The 19,918-nt window shown below is 31.8% G+C and overlaps 2 protein-coding genes across 6 annotated transcripts in view; one reads left to right on the top strand and one right to left on the bottom strand.

Annotated features, from left to right (window-relative positions):
* The window catches only part of LOC115887863 (DNA topoisomerase 2), a 60,339-nt gene extending 42,492 nt beyond the window's left edge, over positions 1 to 17,847 (top strand). For both annotated transcript variants that reach the window (XM_030907374.1, XM_030907375.1), the window contains 5 exons: positions 3,132 to 3,279; positions 3,330 to 3,487; positions 3,536 to 3,640; positions 10,321 to 10,558; positions 16,985 to 17,847. In XM_030907374.1, the coding sequence (XP_030763234.1) occupies positions 3,132 to 3,279; positions 3,330 to 3,487; positions 3,536 to 3,640; positions 10,321 to 10,558; positions 16,985 to 17,193 (858 nt within the window). In that variant the 3' untranslated portion in view covers positions 17,194 to 17,847. The remainder of the gene's footprint in view (positions 1 to 3,131; positions 3,280 to 3,329; positions 3,488 to 3,535; positions 3,641 to 10,320; positions 10,559 to 16,984) is intronic.
* LOC115887864 (52 kDa repressor of the inhibitor of the protein kinase-like) lies at positions 6,547 to 9,738 on the bottom strand. Of its 4 annotated transcripts, none has more exons than XM_030907378.1 (6): positions 9,123 to 9,738; positions 8,801 to 8,970; positions 8,429 to 8,485; positions 8,267 to 8,335; positions 8,087 to 8,154; positions 6,861 to 6,967 (listed from the first exon to the last, which is right to left on the bottom strand). In XM_030907378.1, the coding sequence occupies exons 1-5, from the start codon at positions 9,215 to 9,217 to the stop codon at positions 8,126 to 8,128; spliced, it is 420 nt and encodes a 139-aa protein (XP_030763238.1). In that variant the 5' UTR covers positions 9,218 to 9,738; the 3' UTR covers positions 6,861 to 6,967; positions 8,087 to 8,125. The 4 variants fall into 4 exon arrangements, with proteins under 4 accessions (XP_030763236.1, XP_030763238.1, XP_030763240.1 ...); XM_030907380.1 differs by having other exon boundaries at positions 8,267 to 8,311; XM_030907376.1 differs by lacking the exon at positions 8,087 to 8,154 and having other exon boundaries at positions 6,547 to 6,967.
* Positions 17,848 to 19,918: the final 2,071 nt, after the last annotated feature.

Here is a 19,918-nt window from a genome sequence, read left to right as displayed (position 1 = left end):
AAAAAATTCTGACAGTCTCTTCTTTCACAATTACGTAAAACTATACAGAAAAATTTATCATACTATAAGAGCCGCTAAGGACCTTTATTATAATAGAAGAATAGTCAATTCTGGTAATGTTGCTAAAGAAACATGGCCTATTGTGAATGAATTGAGAAACAAAGCTTCTTCGTCTATATCTCTACCTCACCTGAGAACCTTAACGATTACTTTGTAAATGTAGCGAAAAACTTAACTAATACCATATGTCCTCCTCATGATCCACTTTCTTACCTCTCTAATGATAATATAAACTTACTCAGTTTCTTTTTTTCGCCCATAGTTTTAGAAGAGCTTCGCAGTACAATTAATACCATCAAAAATAAATCCTCTTCTGGGACCGACGGGCTAACTTTAAAAATGTTTTCGAATCTGCCAGAAAGCACTCTGAATCACCTAACAAATTTAATAAACATGTCGTTCCAAAATGGTATTTTTCCAAAATGTCTTAAGACGGCAATAATCATTCCTCTGCACAAAGGAGGAGACAAAGATGAAGCTTATAACTATCGCCCAATTGCACTCCTTCCAACGCTATCTAAGATCATAGAAAGGTTGGTTAAAAGAAGGCTGGTATCTTTTCTGTTTAAGTACAAAATACTTACTGAATATCAATTTGGATTTCTAAGCAACAAGTCCACAAATGACGCTATGTTTTCCCTCCTTAATAAAGTTTACTCCAGCCTAAACAACCATCACTCTACAGCAACAATTTTCTGTGATTTTTCTAAGGCGTTCGATTGTGTAAATCATAAGATCTTAATTAATAAATTGCAGCACTATGGGTTCAGGAGATCATCTCTCGAATGGTTTAAGTCGTATCTGAGCAACAGAAGTCAACTTGTGAGGGTGGATACCACGTTGCCTTCTAGCAAGCCAATAGAATGTGGAGTACCACAAGGCTCAGTACTAGGCCCTATTTTGTTTCTTCTTTTTATTAACGACATTGCTAACATAAACATCAGTGGCAAAATATGTCTTTTTACGGACGACACTAGCTTCACTTGGAGCAACAAGGACATCACGGCACTTCGTAGGATTATATCAAATGACTTAATCACCATTAAATCTTGGTGCGATTCGAACCTCCTGAGTCTCAACATTTCTAAAACTAAAGCTTTGTCGTATAAAAACTTGTTGCAGCCTTTTGTACTTAACAACACCACCATTGACGTCGTAAAATCTGTAAAATTCTTAGGGCTTGTTGTGGACAATTCTCTGAAATGGACATACATATCGAAGCTTTGTCGAAAAAATTGAGCTCTGCCTGTTTTGCATTAAGGTCTATTTCTAAGGAGCTTAACTTGTCAGTGGCTAGAACTGTTTATTATGCACTTTTTGAGTCGCAACTCAGGTATGCCCTTCCATTCTGGGGTACGTGTTGTTCGACTCAATTTGACCGCATTTTCAAGGTCCAGAAGAGAGCTGTTCGATATTCACTGGGACTAAACAGCAGAACTCATTGCCGGGACTTTTTTAAAGAATTAAAAATATTGACTCTTCCTTCCTTATTTATATTTGAATCCGTTTGCCTAATACGTAAACATGTATCAGCTTCTCAAGAAAGGCCATCTCACACTTATCCACTCAGGAACGCGGAGCAAGATCTTTATCTACCTACCCCACGCTCAGAGTTAGTTAAAAGTTCAATATTATACAACTCGAAAAAAATGCACAATCACCTGCCATTTGAAATAAAATCCATAACATCATTTTTTTCATTTCGCAGAGCATTGAACTCTTATTTACTAGACAAGGCTTTCTACGCCGTATATGAATTATATTTTGAAAATCAAATTTGATCTTGTAAACACTGGTCTAATGTTTGCTATTGCTATATTTACTAATGACATCGAAATGAATTTATTTAGAGGTCATTGATATTTTACTATAAACTAGCTAAATATTTTTGAATATTATTTTTATTTTTTTGTTCTTTGACATTGTAAACATTTATAAATGTTTATTTTAACAATAAGACTGAGGGTGCAACCACACTATCCTAAAAACGGCGTATCGGCGTAACGGCGTAACGACCTTGAATAGATTTCCAGTAATTCTATTGGCTGGAAAATTCATCTGTCAGAAATTTCAGCCAATAGAATTGCTGGAAATCGATTCAAGGTCGTTACGCCGTTACACCGATACGCCGTTTTTAGGATAGTGTGGCTGCACCCTGACAATATTATTTGTATAACGTTTTGTATTATCTTTTGTTTGTTTGTTTGTGTACCTTGTTTTTTACTTGTTTGTTAGTTTAACTTTGTCTACAAATTGAACAATTTTTTGACAATAAAGGGGCATTTATTTATTTATTTATTTACAGATGACTGACGCACTATTGCCGGACCCTGTATAAGCCATAACCAATATCAGAGATTAGAAAATTATATCGTGGGAAAATTTGCGGTGAACGGACAATTCGAAAATTTTTTCTAAAGTACATATACAGAAAAATTTAAAAGAAAATTTTCATCACAATTTTCAGGATTTTTTTTGGGGGGGGAACCTCATAGACACGTTCCTGGAGTCGAAATATACCACCCCTACAATATTTTCACTTATATAAGACTCACCCCGTATAATAACGTAAATTCGTAAATTTTGTTTTAAATAGATATTTTTTATTTTATTTCATATTTTGAACAAAATAAAATTGGCCACTTAAGTTTTTCTAAACTGCTAAAATATTAGTTTTAATACCTGGCCTTGCTACAAATCCTAAATTTATTTTATACCTAAAATGAATAATTTAAAGTTACCTAATTAAAATTTTCTCATGTGCGATATTAAGCCAAATTATGTCACTTTTAGCAATTAGTTAAACCAGTATACTGGATGGTGCAGCAGCGTTGGTATTATTAGTGTGTATGTTGGCATTTGTCTGGTTTTGCATTGTTACCTGTTCAGTTTTAATTTAAAAATAGATGCAGTTTTTCTTAAATTACTTAAAATAGGCTTGTCCCAAATTGTTCAAATTTGGTACATGGAATTTTATTGGTAATGGTTTCCAACAACGATGTACCACCCGGTATATGTATTCAATTAATCTCATTAGCCCTAAACGTTCTATCTATTGTATAATTATTTAGGATGAACCTGACGAATTTGATGAGATGGTAAAAAGTAAAAAGACCTTGAAAGATAAATTGGGATCTTCTGAAGACGCAGAGAAGAAAGCTAGAAAGAAAAAGCCAACAGATGGTCTAAAACAGACTAAATTAAATTTTGAAAGAAAACGTATGCATATAATTTCTTTCTCTTCTAAACAATAATATCATATATTTTAGCTGCTAATGGATCTCCTAAAAAGAAGGGTAGAAAAAAGAAAGACGATATTGATAATGAGACATCTGGTGAAGAAAATGCAAAATCTGATTCTGAATCTATTAGCAGTCCCGTTGTTTCTCCAGTCAGAGAAAGAACAATTCGACGTGCTGCTACAAAGGTAATTCCATGATATATACATAAAATAATGCTATATAAAAAATTTTAGGTTCAAAAGTACAACTTCTCTGATGAGGAAGATGATAATAAAGAACTGTCAGATAATGAGGATTTGCATGAAAATACTTGTTTAGAAGAAAGAGAAAGTGAACCGGTAAGTATCTGTAATTTTTTCGAGGCGATTCTTGTACCTATTCTGTTCTTCACAGTCACTCAGTTTCACTCTTCTATGGCACTCCACTGACTTCTCTTAAAATAAGTATAGCTGGTTCCAATAAAATTGAATACGATTTAAAACATATTTTTATTATTTCGGGCAGTATATTCTATGATATCAGTCCCCCATTTCTCTACTCATGTCATGCTGACATTCTGAAAAATTTATTTGCCACTTTGTCAACAGCAAAGTTGTTTTATACAATGTCACAATAACCTTAACATGTCAAAATACTTGACACATAAATATACACTGCCCAAATATTCGAAAAAAATGTGTAAAGAGTCGTATTCATTTTTTTTGGAACCAGCTGTACAGAGTGGGTCAAATTCGACGCTTTTAAATGGAAACACCCTTTTCTGTAGGAGATAGACGAAAACTAATATCGGTGTCTGGAGCTCAATTTTTATCAAAAACATGATGGTGAAAACCGCATATCGATATCTGTTACCGTTTCGGAGTTACGGGGTGTTTTTCAAAAATATGCATTTTTAATAAATCGCTGTAACTTTTATGCTATGGAATATGTTGTATTTTTATGAAAACATTTCCAAAGCACCTTTTTACGTAGACTTTAATGGTTCAAGTATAATTTTTGTAAAATTAATAATTTAAGAATTATCAACAGAAAATTTGATTTTTTATATGGGACACTCTGTATATTTTTAGTTTATTGAAAAGAATTTAAAATTACCTTTCCAAAAATACAACACACTTGATATTTTGCTCGATTCCTCTTCGAGATATAGAGTATATAAAAATTTGCCCGCTTTAAATAAGTAGGCTTTGAACGACACCGGCTATAATGCAAAAAATTCAAGCTGTGAGCATTAATTAAAAAGAAAATAATATTTGTTATGAGAAATGCAGAATTTTATAACAATTTAAAATATATATTAACCAACATCAACACATTTAAAGTATGTATATCTAAAAACAATAAAAATAAATAGCAAACCAAGATATTGATTGTGTTCGACATATCAACCGTCTTCTGTTATGACAGACGGGGCAGTTTTTGAACATTTCGGAATTTTTGCGGAATTCATTAACTCAGTGGGGGTGAAAGATACCCTCTCATAACTGCTAAGTATTTCTAATTCTTGTCTAGATTATACGGAATAAGGAACCTTTATTCTTCAGCAAATATATCCATAGGATTAGATCCATGGGCACTAAGTCAGGCGGCCTCGACGGCCAACGACTGAGATCTTGATTAGCTATTCAATTATTCTTGAAATTGGCTGCAAAAATTTGCTGATAACTTCAGCGTTCAGAGGCGGTGCGTCGTCATGCTGGAAAAATATGTTTTCGAGTTCCATTAAGGGCATATCAGCAATAAGGGATCCAAAGCCTACTAGTTAAAAGTGGCGAACTTTTAAAAATTCTGTATTTCGAAGGGGATTATAACAAAATATCAAGTGTGCTATATTTTTGGAAAGGTAAGTTTAAATTCTTTACAGTTAATTAAAAATATAGAGGGTGTCCCAAATAAAAAATCAATTTTTCTGTTGATAACTCTTAAATTATTAATTTTAAAAAAATTGTACTCAAACCATTAAATTCTACGTAAAAAGGTGCTTTGGAAATGTTTCCATAGAAATACAAAATTTTCCATAGCAAAAAAGTTATAGCGATTTGTTAAAAATGCACATTTTTGATAAACACCCCGTAACTCTGAAACGGTAACAGATATTGATGTGCGGTTTTCACCATCATGTTTTTGATGAAAATTGAGCTCCAGACACCGATATTAGTTTTCGTCTATCTCCTATAGAAAAGGGTGTTTCCATTTAAAAGCGTCGAATTTGACCCACCCTGTACATATTGTTTTTAAAATCTTCGTTCATTTCTAAACAATTTTCATCTCTAAATTTTTTTTTCGTCCCATGGTGTTACCACAGAACAGATACAAATCAGAAATTTCACTGAACGTCGGTGCTTTTCAAGTGTGTTGTAAGAATTCCGTTCCTCGCGCACAGATTTCATCCTCCTGCGCGCCGCACAGCTGATCATTAGTTGATGGCTTTAAACGAGCCAGGGTCGAACTCAGATACGTGTGAATCGTGACAGGAGCGTATTTCGTTTTTTAACAGTATTTATTTGAAAAAAGTAAGATTTAGTAGTGACAAAATAAATAATGTGTAAAAATAATACGAAAAATCATGCCAATTGATTCAAATGTTTAAAGCGTTATTTTACAAAAAAGTGTTCATTGAGTTGAGTCATTGTTTTGTATCTCGTTTTTCTAGAAATAAACATTAATATTTAATTTTCAAAGAGAATAATCACAAAAATAATTCGGACAAGGTGGGTTTTGTGGCAGTATGATACCGTATGATCGAGAAAGAACGGCGTCAGCGTTGGCTTTGAAATGAAGATCGCTGTCATTTTATATGTAAATTTATATGGGAAAGTCATCGATCGTCGTTTCCCAGCCAACTGGACGCCGTTTTTTTCGATCATACTGTAGACTACCGTATGATCGAATAAAAACGGCCTCAGCGATGGCTATGAAATGAAGATCGCTGTCATTTTATATGGGGAAATGTCATCGATTGTCATTTCATAGCCATCGCTGACGCCGTTTTTTATTCGATCATACTACTAATAAAGGGGCCTAGGAAAAAATGCAGGATTTGCAATAAGTAATAAGGATTTTGCTGCAGTAACCTAATTTGTAGTGAAATTTTTATAGGAATAAGCGACTTTTAACTGCAGTTTGGGACCCTGTTTATGTAAATTTCAGGGTCCCACTATAAGCTTGACGCTGTCATGATTTTATGATTCAGCAATTTTATTTTTTTTTCAATACAAACCTTCATTTGAAAATGTAGACAGAATATAATAAAAACAATTTGACTGAAATAAAATAACATTTTATTTGTTATTATAAATATGTAAAAATTATACATATAATCCTAGCAATGTGATATTAGGTACAAAATCTAATACAATTACTTAAATGTAAATGATCCTAAAATTTATTAAAATAAATTGTTAATGCAAATTGTTTAAATTCGTTGGTATATCGGTATCCATGTGATTTCCTTGAGGAATTTTGTAAGCAAAGTTCAATAAAATTAGCCATTGACGAAGAGAAGTGTTCCTTACAAAAAGCTATAAAGTCTTCATTTGTAACATTTGTTTTGTCAGTCTTCGGATGAAATTCCAACTTTCTTTTCAAACTTCTAATTTGTAACCTTAACCCATGTTTTCTTGGACTATCCACACTAAGGGATGTAGGTGTCTGTTGTGAAAAATCTATACAAACAAGAAATAAAAAATATTATTTATCTATTTGAAATATTGATCTTCTCTAAATATTATAACAAACTACCAAAAAAAACATTTATTGAAAACTGGAATTCTATACCCTATATTAATATGGAAGTACAGATTTATACAGGGTGGCGCACCTCATTCGCCTCAGTTGATTGTATGACAACGGAAAGATGTAGAAACCTACTAGACAGAAACCTGTCGTTGGAAGTGAAGAAAATGAATTTCCCTTAATTGGCTCTTTTATAGAAAATCCAATATATCTACCAGTCATCGTAATATAAATCAAAGAACTACTTTATTTTCTTGATAAAATAATAAATACTTATTAAACTATTGTAGGTAAATTAAATAAAAATAAACTGTTATAAATTTAAATAAAGTCCATAAACTAATGTCGATTTTAAAAAAGCTACTAACTGTCACTAGAAAATTGCCATGATGACACCAGCCTTCTTGATTGCCATTTTATTGAAAAGTCGCTCTTTATTCAAAATCTGAGCCAGATAGGTATAGGAAAGCCTAATATAGTTTGAAAGAGCATTTAAATCTGCTTCAACTTCTTTTAAAAAATACATAGTGTTGTATTTGAAATAACAAAGTTTTTATGTAAAGTAAATACTTAAAATAGACCAGCAATTTTGATACCCCTCTATACATTTAAGGATGCAATACATTTTTTAGTAAAGTTTATTTCTCTGGCTTCAAAGTCAGCACAAGAATTAACTCTTAAAAATTAATGTACAGGATGTTGACAAACTTTGTTATTATAACATGCATATTTAAATGTATTTAAATATCAAAAACCAAACCTTTTAAACATATTAAACCCTTATAATAAATACCTTATTTTATGTCCAAGAATCCCAAAGTGAAATAAAATACCGTGTGTTCCATAAGAAAAAATATAACTTTGGTATGAATCTTAGTCCTGACACACCCTGTACATTTTAAAATAATTTTAAATTAAGTACATTGTCTTTCCACATATACCCATAAACTATTTTGTTTCTATATCTTTACGTTTTCGTATAATCAACCAAGATGAATGAGGTGCGCCACCCTGTATTCAGCCTTGTGTTTATAAAATATTTTACTGACCTTCAGATGTAACTTCCTTGGATGTTGATGGAATAGCGATTACATCTGGTGAAGTAGATTCGAAACAGCTGAAAACATAAAAAATATTTATTGAAAATTGGAATTCTATACCCTATATCGGTATGGCAGTTCAGATTTATATTCAGCATTGTGTTTAAAAGGTAATAGTATTTTACTCACCTTCAGATGTAACTTCCTTGGATGTTGATGGAATAGCAATTACATCTGGTGAAGTAGATTCTGAAACCGCTGAAAACATAAAATAAAATATTTATTGAAAACTGGAATTCTATACCCTATTGCATTGTGTTTAAAAGGTTAAAAAAATAGTATTTTACTCACCTTCAGATGTAATAGGAACAGCAGGAATAGTAGCTTCAACTTCCATCATGGAATTGTCTACAAAAATATATTTATTTAATTTTTTTGAGCATAACACAAACACAATTTTAAGAGGCAAAATTGAAAGCTAAATGTTATTGTCAAAAGTTTTTGTTTTTCAGTAATATAGTATTTGTCATAAAATATTGAAAATATTACACAGAACCACCACGAACAGACTGAAACTGGATTTTCTAAATGCCTATCTATAAACTATTTTGTTTATTTAAATGTTCGTTTGTGCAAGTGTATAAATCGATTGTGCAGATAAACAAGCAACTGATGATTTGAAAAAATTACAAGTAAAATGAAAAACAATGCTTATGAACCCACCTGACATCAATAAAGTTGGAACAGCAAATTTCTTTAGACGGCTTTGAGACATTCCCGCAAACATGGTAGGTTGAAAGTGTTTTCCACAAACTCTATACCCTCGATGCAAATCTATAGGTGATTTTGCTCTAAAATCATGCCTGTTGCAGTTCTTAACCCACTCAGAACATCTAGAATTTATTAAAATATTTTTCGTTATTTAATAGATGATTGTACTACATGAGTCTGTCAAAAACTTTAGAATTTCTAAAAAATCTTACTAGATTGTTTAAAATTCTAGAGGAAACATTCCTTATTGTGTAGATAAAAAATATTTATGTACCTTTTTGGATCCAATGGGAATGAAAAGAAGCTAAGACCCATATCAGTCTCCGTATTGCTTAAACAGCCGGGAACACAGCAGTAACGAAGGCCCATTATAAACAAAATTGTCAAACAAATATAGTCACAAAATATCACAAACACACCACAAAGTAAATTAAAATTATTTTAATTTACTTTTCCGTTAATTTACTTTTCCGCCCGTTCATATGACATTCATATTTTTAGGTTAGAAATGTTGAGCAACGTTGTCAGTTGTCAGATTTTAACAAAGAAATTCCTGAATCTTTAATTACCATTGCAATAATAATTTTTTTATATTTAGCAGTAAAGCAAAATAGAGTGCAAAACTGACGATGCCCGTTGGTTTTATTTATTCTAAAATCAATTTCAATTGTTTTGGTTTAAATATTTCAATGATAATATTTTTTAACTTTTTTTGTGCAGAAAATGAGGTAAATTTTTGTTACATTTCGTACTACGTCGCAAAATGCTGCACTCAAGGGACGTTGCCATGCCGCGTTTTTCGTAATAATAATGTTAATTTTTAGGCATATTTTAATTTTCCAAATATATCAAATTCCTCATAATTATGTATATTCGGTAATTCTTGTATACTTGCGAAATGCACATTTTTGATAAACACCCCGTAACTCTGAAACGGTAACAGATATTGATGTGCGGTTTTCACCATCATGTTTTTGATGAAAATTGAGCTCCAGACACCGATATTAGTTTTCGTCTATCTCCTATAGAAAAGGGTGTTTCCATTTAAAAGCGTCGAATTTGACCCACCCTGTACATATTGTTTTTAAAATCTTCGTTCATTTCTAAACAATTTTCATCTCTAAATTTTTTTTTCGTCCCATGGTTTTACTTAAGAAAATTAGTCACTTTACTTCAGGGTCATATCGCTAAAAATCTAATGCGGTAACTGTTTGTGAGGAAATCTTTTCTGCATTGGATGGAAGGAAATTAACACATAAGAAACAAAAATGTACATAAAAAATTCTATTTTGATGTATAGAAGATATATGAAATTTCATAAAGATATCTGTAATAATAACAGAGTTAATATGAAAAGAAGTTTTTTAGAAAATTTTACCACCTACGAATGTCCAAATTTAATTCAGTCATACTTTATTTCTTAAGTCTTAAACGCGAAAAGAATTTGATTAAAAATTAAATTTTCTTATTAGGTTTTATTAAGCGATAGCGATGAAGATAAGCCTCCTCCACCCAGACTTGAATCTTCAGAAGATCTTTTTGACAGTTTGGTTGGTACAAAAAAAGATCCTGAAGAACAGAAAGATACGGAGACAGAACCAACGTCACAAAAAAGGAAAATTATCTCAAGTCAGTCTGACTCAGATCAGTCAGACATTCAACCTAAAAAGGCAACAAAACCGAAAGGTGAAAAAAAACCGAGAAAACCAGGTTAGTGCACATAGTATTTTATACGTTAATAAGTTCATAAACCGCCAAAAGGAATAAAATATAGAGTACTGGTTGGGTTTGGTGCGGGATATAAATTTAAGTATACAGGGTCGGTCATAAAGTCGTGGCACATCAAAGTTTCATTTTTTTAAATGGAACTCCCTGTATATTATTGCGTATTTCGGTTCTTCCTTCAATTCTAAGCAAAATTCGAGATACACACAATGTACAGGGTGGTCGAAATTGGTCTGTTTTAACAGGGAAAGCCTATTTCCTGACTAGATAGACCAAAACCGACGTAGATGTCATGGGCTCGATTTCTGAGACACGTTTAATGGCATAAGCCGCTTGTTGATATTTTCACTGCCAACTGAGATACGGGGTCTTTTTGATTTTTTTACCATTTTGAAAATTGCCCATAACTTTTTTAATTCGCGGAATAATAAAATTCTGTAAAGACGTTCTTAAGGCACTTTTTTAAGCACAATCCAGTGGCGTAGTCAGTCTTTTTCTATACTTGCTCTTTTTGTCAGAAATAATAAAAAATATAATTATTTAAATGAAAATCATAGTTGGCTATGAACTTAAAAAAATGCTGATGTTTAACCCTTTGCAACGATATAAAGTTATGGGTATTTATTTCTAACAATGAGAGAAATATTAGGGTTTTTATCTTTGTATCGAAGCGGGCCTTGATTTTGTGTTGACCTAGTTGCCTAATTATTTTTTATCGCAATTTCATATTCTATATTATTATTTATCTGCAAAATTAAAGACTTTTGAAAAGATAAATCAACATTCTATATTAGTTTTACCAATTACAATTAAAACGCCATTAAATGGAGAATTTAGAGAGAATCGGATTGGAACAAGGGACCCCATATCTTGGCCTGCTAGGTGCTGTGATTTAACTTCTTTCTAATTTTTATGGGGAAAATTAAAAGACCTTATCTATAAGGGAAGAACCACTGGGACGAGAGAAGAATTGGAGAAGGCTACTAGGCAAGCTTTTGGACTTACACCAGTTCGCCTAATAAATCGCTGTAACTCTGTGCGCAAGATGTTTATTATGTATTCAACAAGGAGGTGCTCAGTTTGAACATATTAGACGATTTTTTTTTAGAAAACTATATTCGTCACTCAAAAAATACGTTTTTTAGCTTTGTTCTTTGTTTATTGTACCGATTTCAACTGTAATTACTAAAACTAATATAGAATGTTAATTTACCTTTTCAAAAGTCTGTAATTATGCAGATAAATAATAATATAGAATATTAAATTGCGATAAAAAATAATTAGACAACTAGGTCAACACAAAATCAAGGCACACTTCGATACAAAGATAAAAAACCTAATATTTCTCTCATTCTTAGAAATAGATACCCATAACTTTATATCGTTCGAAATGGTTAAACGCCAGCATTTTTTTAAGTTCATAGCCAACTATGATTTCCATTTAAAAATTATATTTTTTATTATTTCTGACAAAAAGAGCAAGCATAGAAAAAAACTCACTACGCCACTGGATTGTGCTTAAAAAAGTGCCTTAAGAACGTCTTTGCAGAATTTTATTATTCCGCGGAATAAAAAAGTTATGGGCAATTTTCAAAATGGTAAAAAAATCAAAAAGACCCCGTATCTCAGTTGGCAGTGAAAATATCAACAAGCGGTTTATGCCATTAAACGTGTCTCAGAAATAGAGCCCATGACATCTACGTCGGTTTTGCTCTATCTAGTCAGGAAATAGATTTTCCCTGTTAAAACAGACCAATTTCGACCACCCTGTACCTTAAACCAACCGTTTCTGTGTTTTGAAACTATGACTATGACTTTTGAAAATATCACTTAAACAATTTGATTTAATTAATTTTGATTTGGTTAGGTTCATTTAACGATGCCATTCTGCGGAAACTGTGATGCTTAATAATATTTCACATTAGTTTTCAAGTTAGCATTTATAGATGTATAAAATGAGATTATATCAAGTCTGGAAATTACAAAATTTTTGTTTAACATTGGAAAATCAAAACTTTATAATTCGAAAATTGTTGAATTTAGATACAGTATGTGTATTACGATTATGTATCCAAACTTTGATGTGCCACAATTTTATGACCGACCCTGTATACTTAAATTTATTACTCGCTAATAGATATTTAAAAACCCTATAACTTTTATATTTAACTTTTTGCGGTACCTCTTATATTTTACCTAATAATCGACCGTTCCCATACTAATCAGCGACACTGTATAATCCATATGGCTCAGTTCTTAAAGGGTGATTCACCTAATGCTGCTCAACATTTTAAATAGGAAGCGATCCCACAGAAAATATTTTAACATAGTTAAAATTTAGTGTTTTATTTTCCATCCCAAATTATTTCGGTTTAAAATGGTGGAGATTCTCGCATGTTCCGTTGCCAGATGGTTGCTTTGCGTATAACCATTTTCTATTGGCCAATTCTACGCTCAATGGGCTCCTTATGTTAATCAATAAATTTATAGATACTGTTTGACAAACGGATCTAAAAGAATGGGGCATCGGTAAGGGAAATAAATGCAGGTCTCATCAAACCTGGCGGATTTCATTCATAAAGCATCCAAATATGCGTGCGGCGTTTTAAAAAATATATGAGGAATTTTTATAATAAAGAGAATATATAACAGACGACCTACATAAACACAAACACAAATAAACGCCACCGCCGAGTCAGCAAATTACTGCAACTGCTTGGCAATTGAAGTTTTAGTAGGTTCCTGTCTAGATAATTATTTAGCAAAAATAGTTTAGATTTATTATTTACGTATAAGAGCCAATCTAAATATTTTTGTATAAATATTCATAGGCTTTAACAAATAAATTAGTATCAAACCAACAGTCGTTTGTACTAACTCCCTTCCATACCTAAGGGTATTTAATACCTGGTCTCACCCTCATACCCTACAATTTACAACATTCAGTTTATCCTACAGTGGATACTGAATCAAAGTTCCTCAAACGCAGCAATCCTAGATTAGATTAGATACTTCGAGGTGGCGATGCCTGATCCACTGCGACCTTTTCAGATCTATTGTGGTCCTCTTCTAATCCTTAGGTTACATTCTCCAGTCCTATCCTTTTCACAAAGTCTAGCTACTTGGAGACTGAACCCTTCATATAGGTCTCTGGCAATTCTACCTGTCCGCGGGAATCCAAACCAACCTTCAGTAAATCCTAGAGTAGATACTGAAGTTTCAGAAGGACGGTTCCTCATCCGCTGGAATCTGTTCAAGGATTCTAATTTCTGTACTGTAATTTCGGCTTAAGACAGGTAGATATCAATATTTTTTATTAAAACTATAATTATAAATTTTCTTCTGACCACTCTATTAATATATATTATTCAAAACACAGAAAAAAGCGCGCGGAGCTGTTTCCACCAGCGCACAGTGGTTCGATCTTATGGGAGGAGCTTAATCGCTGCGATTGTATCGTAGTTTGCCATTTGTTGCTCATCTCTATTATCTACCCACGGATCTATAAAATTTGAACGAAAGGGTCGTAAAGATGTAGTAAGGATTGAATCGGATCACAATGCGATCATTCGTTTCTACGGCTCGTTCGTTCGAAGAGACGTGAGAATTAATTCATTGCTTACAATACGGTTCGTTCAATTGAATCGTGGCCAGCACGGATCCTTAAAATTTGAACGATGAGCCGTAAAAAAGAGTCGTAAGAATTGAATCGAATCACAATGCGACTAGTTCGTTCCTAAAAAACTTATTTATACTGTGCTTAGTAGGGGACTATCTGTAATGCATTTAATTTTCGTGTTAATATTTTTGTTAAAATAATATTTACCGATTATAAACCATTAAATTTCGGACTAAAAGACGAAATCGTATTTTATGCAACTTCAAATAAATATTGTTGGCCTCTGCTCAATATGATAAAAAACGGCGTTAGCGATGGTTATGAAATGAAGATTGTTGTAATTTTAAATGAAAATTTTTGTAAAATTATACGTCATCAATGTTCATTTTCAAGCCAACTGGACTCCATTTTTTTTCCATTATGTGGTATTATATACTATTTATGATATTATGATTATAAAAGTGGAATTAAAATATGCCGTAAAAAAATTAAATTGATAAGAAGTCTTTAATAAATAGTATATATGAATTGGATTGATAATTTAATATTATTGGTAAAATAACCAATCCAATTACGGCAGTGCCATAAAGCGTTGAAAAACAAACCAAAGAATATTGTATATTTCTTTTTCTGGACCCCCTTAATTAATTGTCCAACCATATTATCGCCGGTAGTGCCAGTTATGATTATTGTTTTTATGAAACGTAAATTGTGCATGTGGTTCGTTCAAATGAACGAATCGTAGGAGTCGATTCAATATGAAAAAATGAATCGTGCCATTCAATTCACTGAAAAGAATGGTAACGCCCATCACTAAGATATATATCTCTTCGTCTACGAATCTGTGATGTAGCACCAATAGAAAAGCATTTTTCGTCATTGAATTGTGGGTCAAATTTAATTATTAATTTAAATATTTTTCAGATAGAACTCATTTTACTTTTATACATTTTAGCTAAAAGGATATTGGTAATCATAAATAAGAACCCGACACGTGTAAGGGGGACACTTTATGCTTCTCCTTGCAAATAGTGAAAATATTGACTAGTATTGAAATATCATTGTAATTTATACCGTTATTTGTTCTGTATATTATAAAAATTTCTGGTATATTTTTTTAAACGCGCCGTACGGATTTTTGGATATTTTATGAATTAAATCAGCCATGTTTTATGAGACCTGCGTTTTCCCTCCGATGTCCCATAGATCCGTTTCTCAAACTGTATCTATGAATTTATTGATTATCGAATGTGATACCACAAGATGTTTCGGGATTACCGAATAATACTTTTACCTGACACGAAATGCGTTACCCGGCAAGACTACGACTCCGACGGAGGAGTAGTGTTGCCGGTATCGCATTGAGTGTCAGGCAAAAGTATTAGGTAATCCCGGGTCCGGTGAACTATCCTGACACACGATTTTTGCATTTTTCTTTTTGTTATCAAAAAATAACCATTTTTAGTAGTAGTTTTAAATAAAAATAAATGGAGATTATGCACAGAATTTTAAAATATTTTAATTTAATTTTAGTAGTTTTTGACACATATTCGACGTTATGGAGAATTTGAACACTTGATTTAACATGACAGCGACAGAACGAAAGGCAATGTTGCCAGTTTCACTGAATTTTCTTTTTCTGTTTTTTACTTTTATTTTGAAAAAATAGCCATTTTTAATAATAAAATGCGTTGGTAATGTGTGAATGGGAAAACTAAAAAAAAAACAACAAAAGAGTGAAACAAAAGCAATTAAAACACGCTTACGCTTGCTTTGGTTATTTTTGTTTCACTCTTGTTTAAACCAAAATATCAATCAAACAGATAAAAAGGAAATAAAACAGCCAAACCAACCTATACAAAACTAACCAATACAAAACCAAGCCAAACCAAACCAACCAATTAAAAAAAATAAACTGTAAGTTCCTTAGTGGCTTACAGCTTACAGCGTGTTTTCATAGACGTTACAGCGTGTTTTCAGCGCTATAGCTATAACTATAGCAATTGTCTCGCCGGCGCGGCGTGGAGGTAATTTAGCCAATTTGATTAACTAAAGTAATCTAATTCGTGGGTCCCTAATTCGTATTAAAAACATTTTAAAACCTATGACGTCATTTATTTCCCTAAAAAAAGATGCATGAAATTCCGATAATTTACTAGCTGATCTGATAACCATGTATCATTTCGCAATATTTGTCAAAACTCGACTTTTGCTACTATCAGCGTAAACATAGAAATGGGTATAAACAAGTCCGCGACTCTTTCATTATCGGTTATGGAATTTGCCCGGGAATTTGATATAAAAATAAATTAACAACATTTTTAAGAATGTTTTTTATGTGAAACGTGTTTTTCCACATCAGATTTTAGTCAAATAATCCACGAAATTCATTTTAAGGTAACATAAGCTTCATTTTCTAGGAAAAATCGTGTGTCATGATAGTTCACCGAAGCGGGTAATCCCGAAACATCGAGTCGTATTCAAAAGATTATACAACGAAATAAAGTACATATATCCTTCTTATCTTAACCATTTTGTAATAAGAATTGACGGGATATTTTGTGGAACTGACAAAAATGAATTCTGAATTAATATTTCAAAAAATGACAATTACAATATCCACCAAGCGATAATAATTCAAATTATTATCACTTATTAATCACATCCCTCTATATAGGAAAAATATACATAGTTGTATAGAGTTGTATAATCATAATTACTTTTTTCAATTTCAATTTCATATTTTAAATACCTATAACGACTTTCTTTGAATTTTATCTTTTCAAATATAGCTAAGAAGAAAAAATTCAGCGACAGTGAAGATGACGAAGTCCGACCCAAAAAAGCTAAAACGCAAAAAAAAGCTGTCAGTAGTTCTAATGATAAGGAAGACTTGGATGAATCTGATGATATGCCATTTGCATCACAAAGAAGTAGACCCGGAAGAGGGGCAGCAAAAACAAACTATGTTTTTAGTGACGACTCCGACGACAATTATTAAGTACCTACTGTAATTTCTACTTTCCGGTAATTTATAATTGCTCCTAGATGTAATTATTCTTATTTTATACAGGTCTCAATCATGTTTAAAAATGAAAATGTATTGTGATTTATTTTCTCTTAACGTTTTATGATTGATATTTTAAATTTTTTAAGTTGAGATATATGAAAACATATCCGTTTTATGTCTGTACTGAATATAATCATCATTTTGACAGTGGTGTGCATATAATGCAGACAAAAGGGCGTTGCCTATCCCAGGCAATATAATAAAATATATTTTTTATATCATTACATTATAACTTTTTACTATCCAACAATTAATATATTAAAAAAAATTTTCGATGACTGGAATGGCTAATGTGTAAGAAAGAGATAGAATAAGAAAGTAACGCGTGGTTTAATTTTATCGACGTCGCGCGTCGACTTGTCTTGTACAGTGATGCCATATCTGAAAAAAGAATTCCTAATTTATATAAGAATAATTATTTTAATTACTTAATAAGTTACTTATGCTTTTCTTGTTTTATTATTTTGTCAATTTTTGCCTATTTTTTGCTTTGATCTGAGCTGCATACCACTGCATTTTGATGAAGCAAACAATTTTTTTTGTTTGTTTTGTACTTCGTAAATTTAATATAATATATGCAAAAAATATTGTTTTTTTTAATAGTATAAAATCTTTGTATAATCTGTCCAATGGGAAGATCCCTGACAGTGACAGTTGTGTCTGTCATTTTAATTCACAGGCAAATTTCATTTTCTATCATTTTTTGGTTGTCGTCTGTCAAAATCTTCCCCGAGTCGTTGGCCAGACCATAGGAACCTATAAGTTTTGTAAAATTATTTTAAATATGTATTAATTACACAATATAGGGGGTCATGTTTTCTAGTGTTTTGCAAGTTTTCTCGTTTAGAGATGAGGTAAAAAGATGCGGTTTATGAAAACTGTTTCCTAAAAAGTGCAGTAAGCGCAGTAATGTGAGTTACTGCTCTAGTTTTCTGTCAAACTAAATATGCTATACTCTGTTTTTTTTTTCTCAGGTAAGATTTCGACAGACGATGACAGAAGAAAAGCAGATGACGTCCCATACCAATCTATTTATTTTACTAAAAAAAGTTTCTAATAATTTTTAAGTTATCTATGGATGGGTTTAAATATAAATCCGTCATGCGTCGTGTCTTGTTGTTTTTAACCAGTTTTATTGGTTTATTTAAAAAATGACAGATCGTATTTCAATTTTATTGGTTTGACGGAACGATGAACGACAAACGGACGCCGATGCGTATGAACTCGCCTTTAGATTTTTGTCATTTTTGACGCTTGTCAAAGTCTTGCCAAATTCTAGGTTATAATTTTGTGTCAACTTTTGTTAAATACCCTGCGTTTTGGAATATGATGCATTTTGATTCGTATTATTACGTGTGTTTTGTGTCTTTTGAAGTCAAGTGGAGGAAAAATCGAGTGAAAATTAACTGTAGACCCAGAGCACAGTTTATGGTTAATACTCGCTGCCAGGGCAGAAAGTCTTATACACCAATGAAGTTGCTATCGATAAAGTTTGTATACCATTTCGTCGTAGATAAGTGCATCTCGTATATGGTAGATGGATCAAACTAAACACATACTAAAAACTGGAGTAGCTGTAAAATATCGACATCACAAGATAGGTAAATAATGGATTTTAGTACTGCAGAAAAATAATGTCAAAAGGTACTGGTTTAAAAAAATTAAGATTAAAGTTAATTAATCAACCTTTAAGATATAAAATTTGGTAGGTGTTATTATTAATAAAATAGTTTGTTTTATTTACCTATGTTGTTTTATTTATTCCTGTGGAATATTACAAATTTGTATTTGTACATAAGTTATATTGATAAATATAATCATAAATGCGGGTATAGTCTGTCCAACGAGAAGATCCTTGACAGTGATAGATGTGTCTGTCATTTTAATTTCAAAGTAGTTTATTTTATTTTACAAAGAAATAAGTTGGCACAACTGGAACGCATAGCAGGATATATTTAAAATTTGATTGACAAGATGACAAGTGATTACTTCAAAATATTGTGAAAAAAACTGTATAAAACTGAAAAAATGTAATCGAGTTATTTTATTTAATCAAAACGGTATGTGTTAATACAAAACAAACAAGAACAAGACACTACATACCAAAAAAATATAAAAAAGAACTATTATTTACTTTCAAGCTTTATGAAACTACCCGCATTTATGATTATATTTATCAATATAACTTATGTACAAATACAAATTTGTAATATTCCACAGGAATAAATAAAACAACATAGGTAAATAAAACAAACTATTTTAATAATAATAACACCTACCAAATTTTATACCTTAAAGGTTGATTAATTAACTTTAATCTTAATTTTTTTTAAACCAGGACCTTTTGACATTATTTTTCTACATTACTAAAATCCATTATTTACCTCTCGTGTGATGTCGATATTTTACAGCTACTCCAGTTTTTAGTATATGTTTAGTTTGATCCTTCTACCATATACGAGATGCACTTATCTACGACGAAATGGTATACAAAATTTATCGATGGCAACTTCATTGGTGTATAAGACTTTCTGCCTGGACAGCGAGTATTAACCATAAACTGTGCTCTGGGTCTACAGTTAATTTTCACTCGATTTTTCCTCCACTTGACTTCAAAAGACACAAAACACACGTAATAATACGAATCAAAATGCAT

This window comes from Sitophilus oryzae, unplaced genomic scaffold, assembly GCF_002938485.1.
Source record: "Sitophilus oryzae breed Bouriz unplaced genomic scaffold, Soryzae_2.0 scaffold_649_pilon_pilon, whole genome shotgun sequence".
NCBI lineage: Eukaryota > Metazoa > Arthropoda > Insecta > Coleoptera > Curculionidae > Sitophilus > Sitophilus oryzae.
Note: the sequence above shows the minus strand (reverse complement) of the source record. Positions and strands in the feature narration are given on the sequence as shown.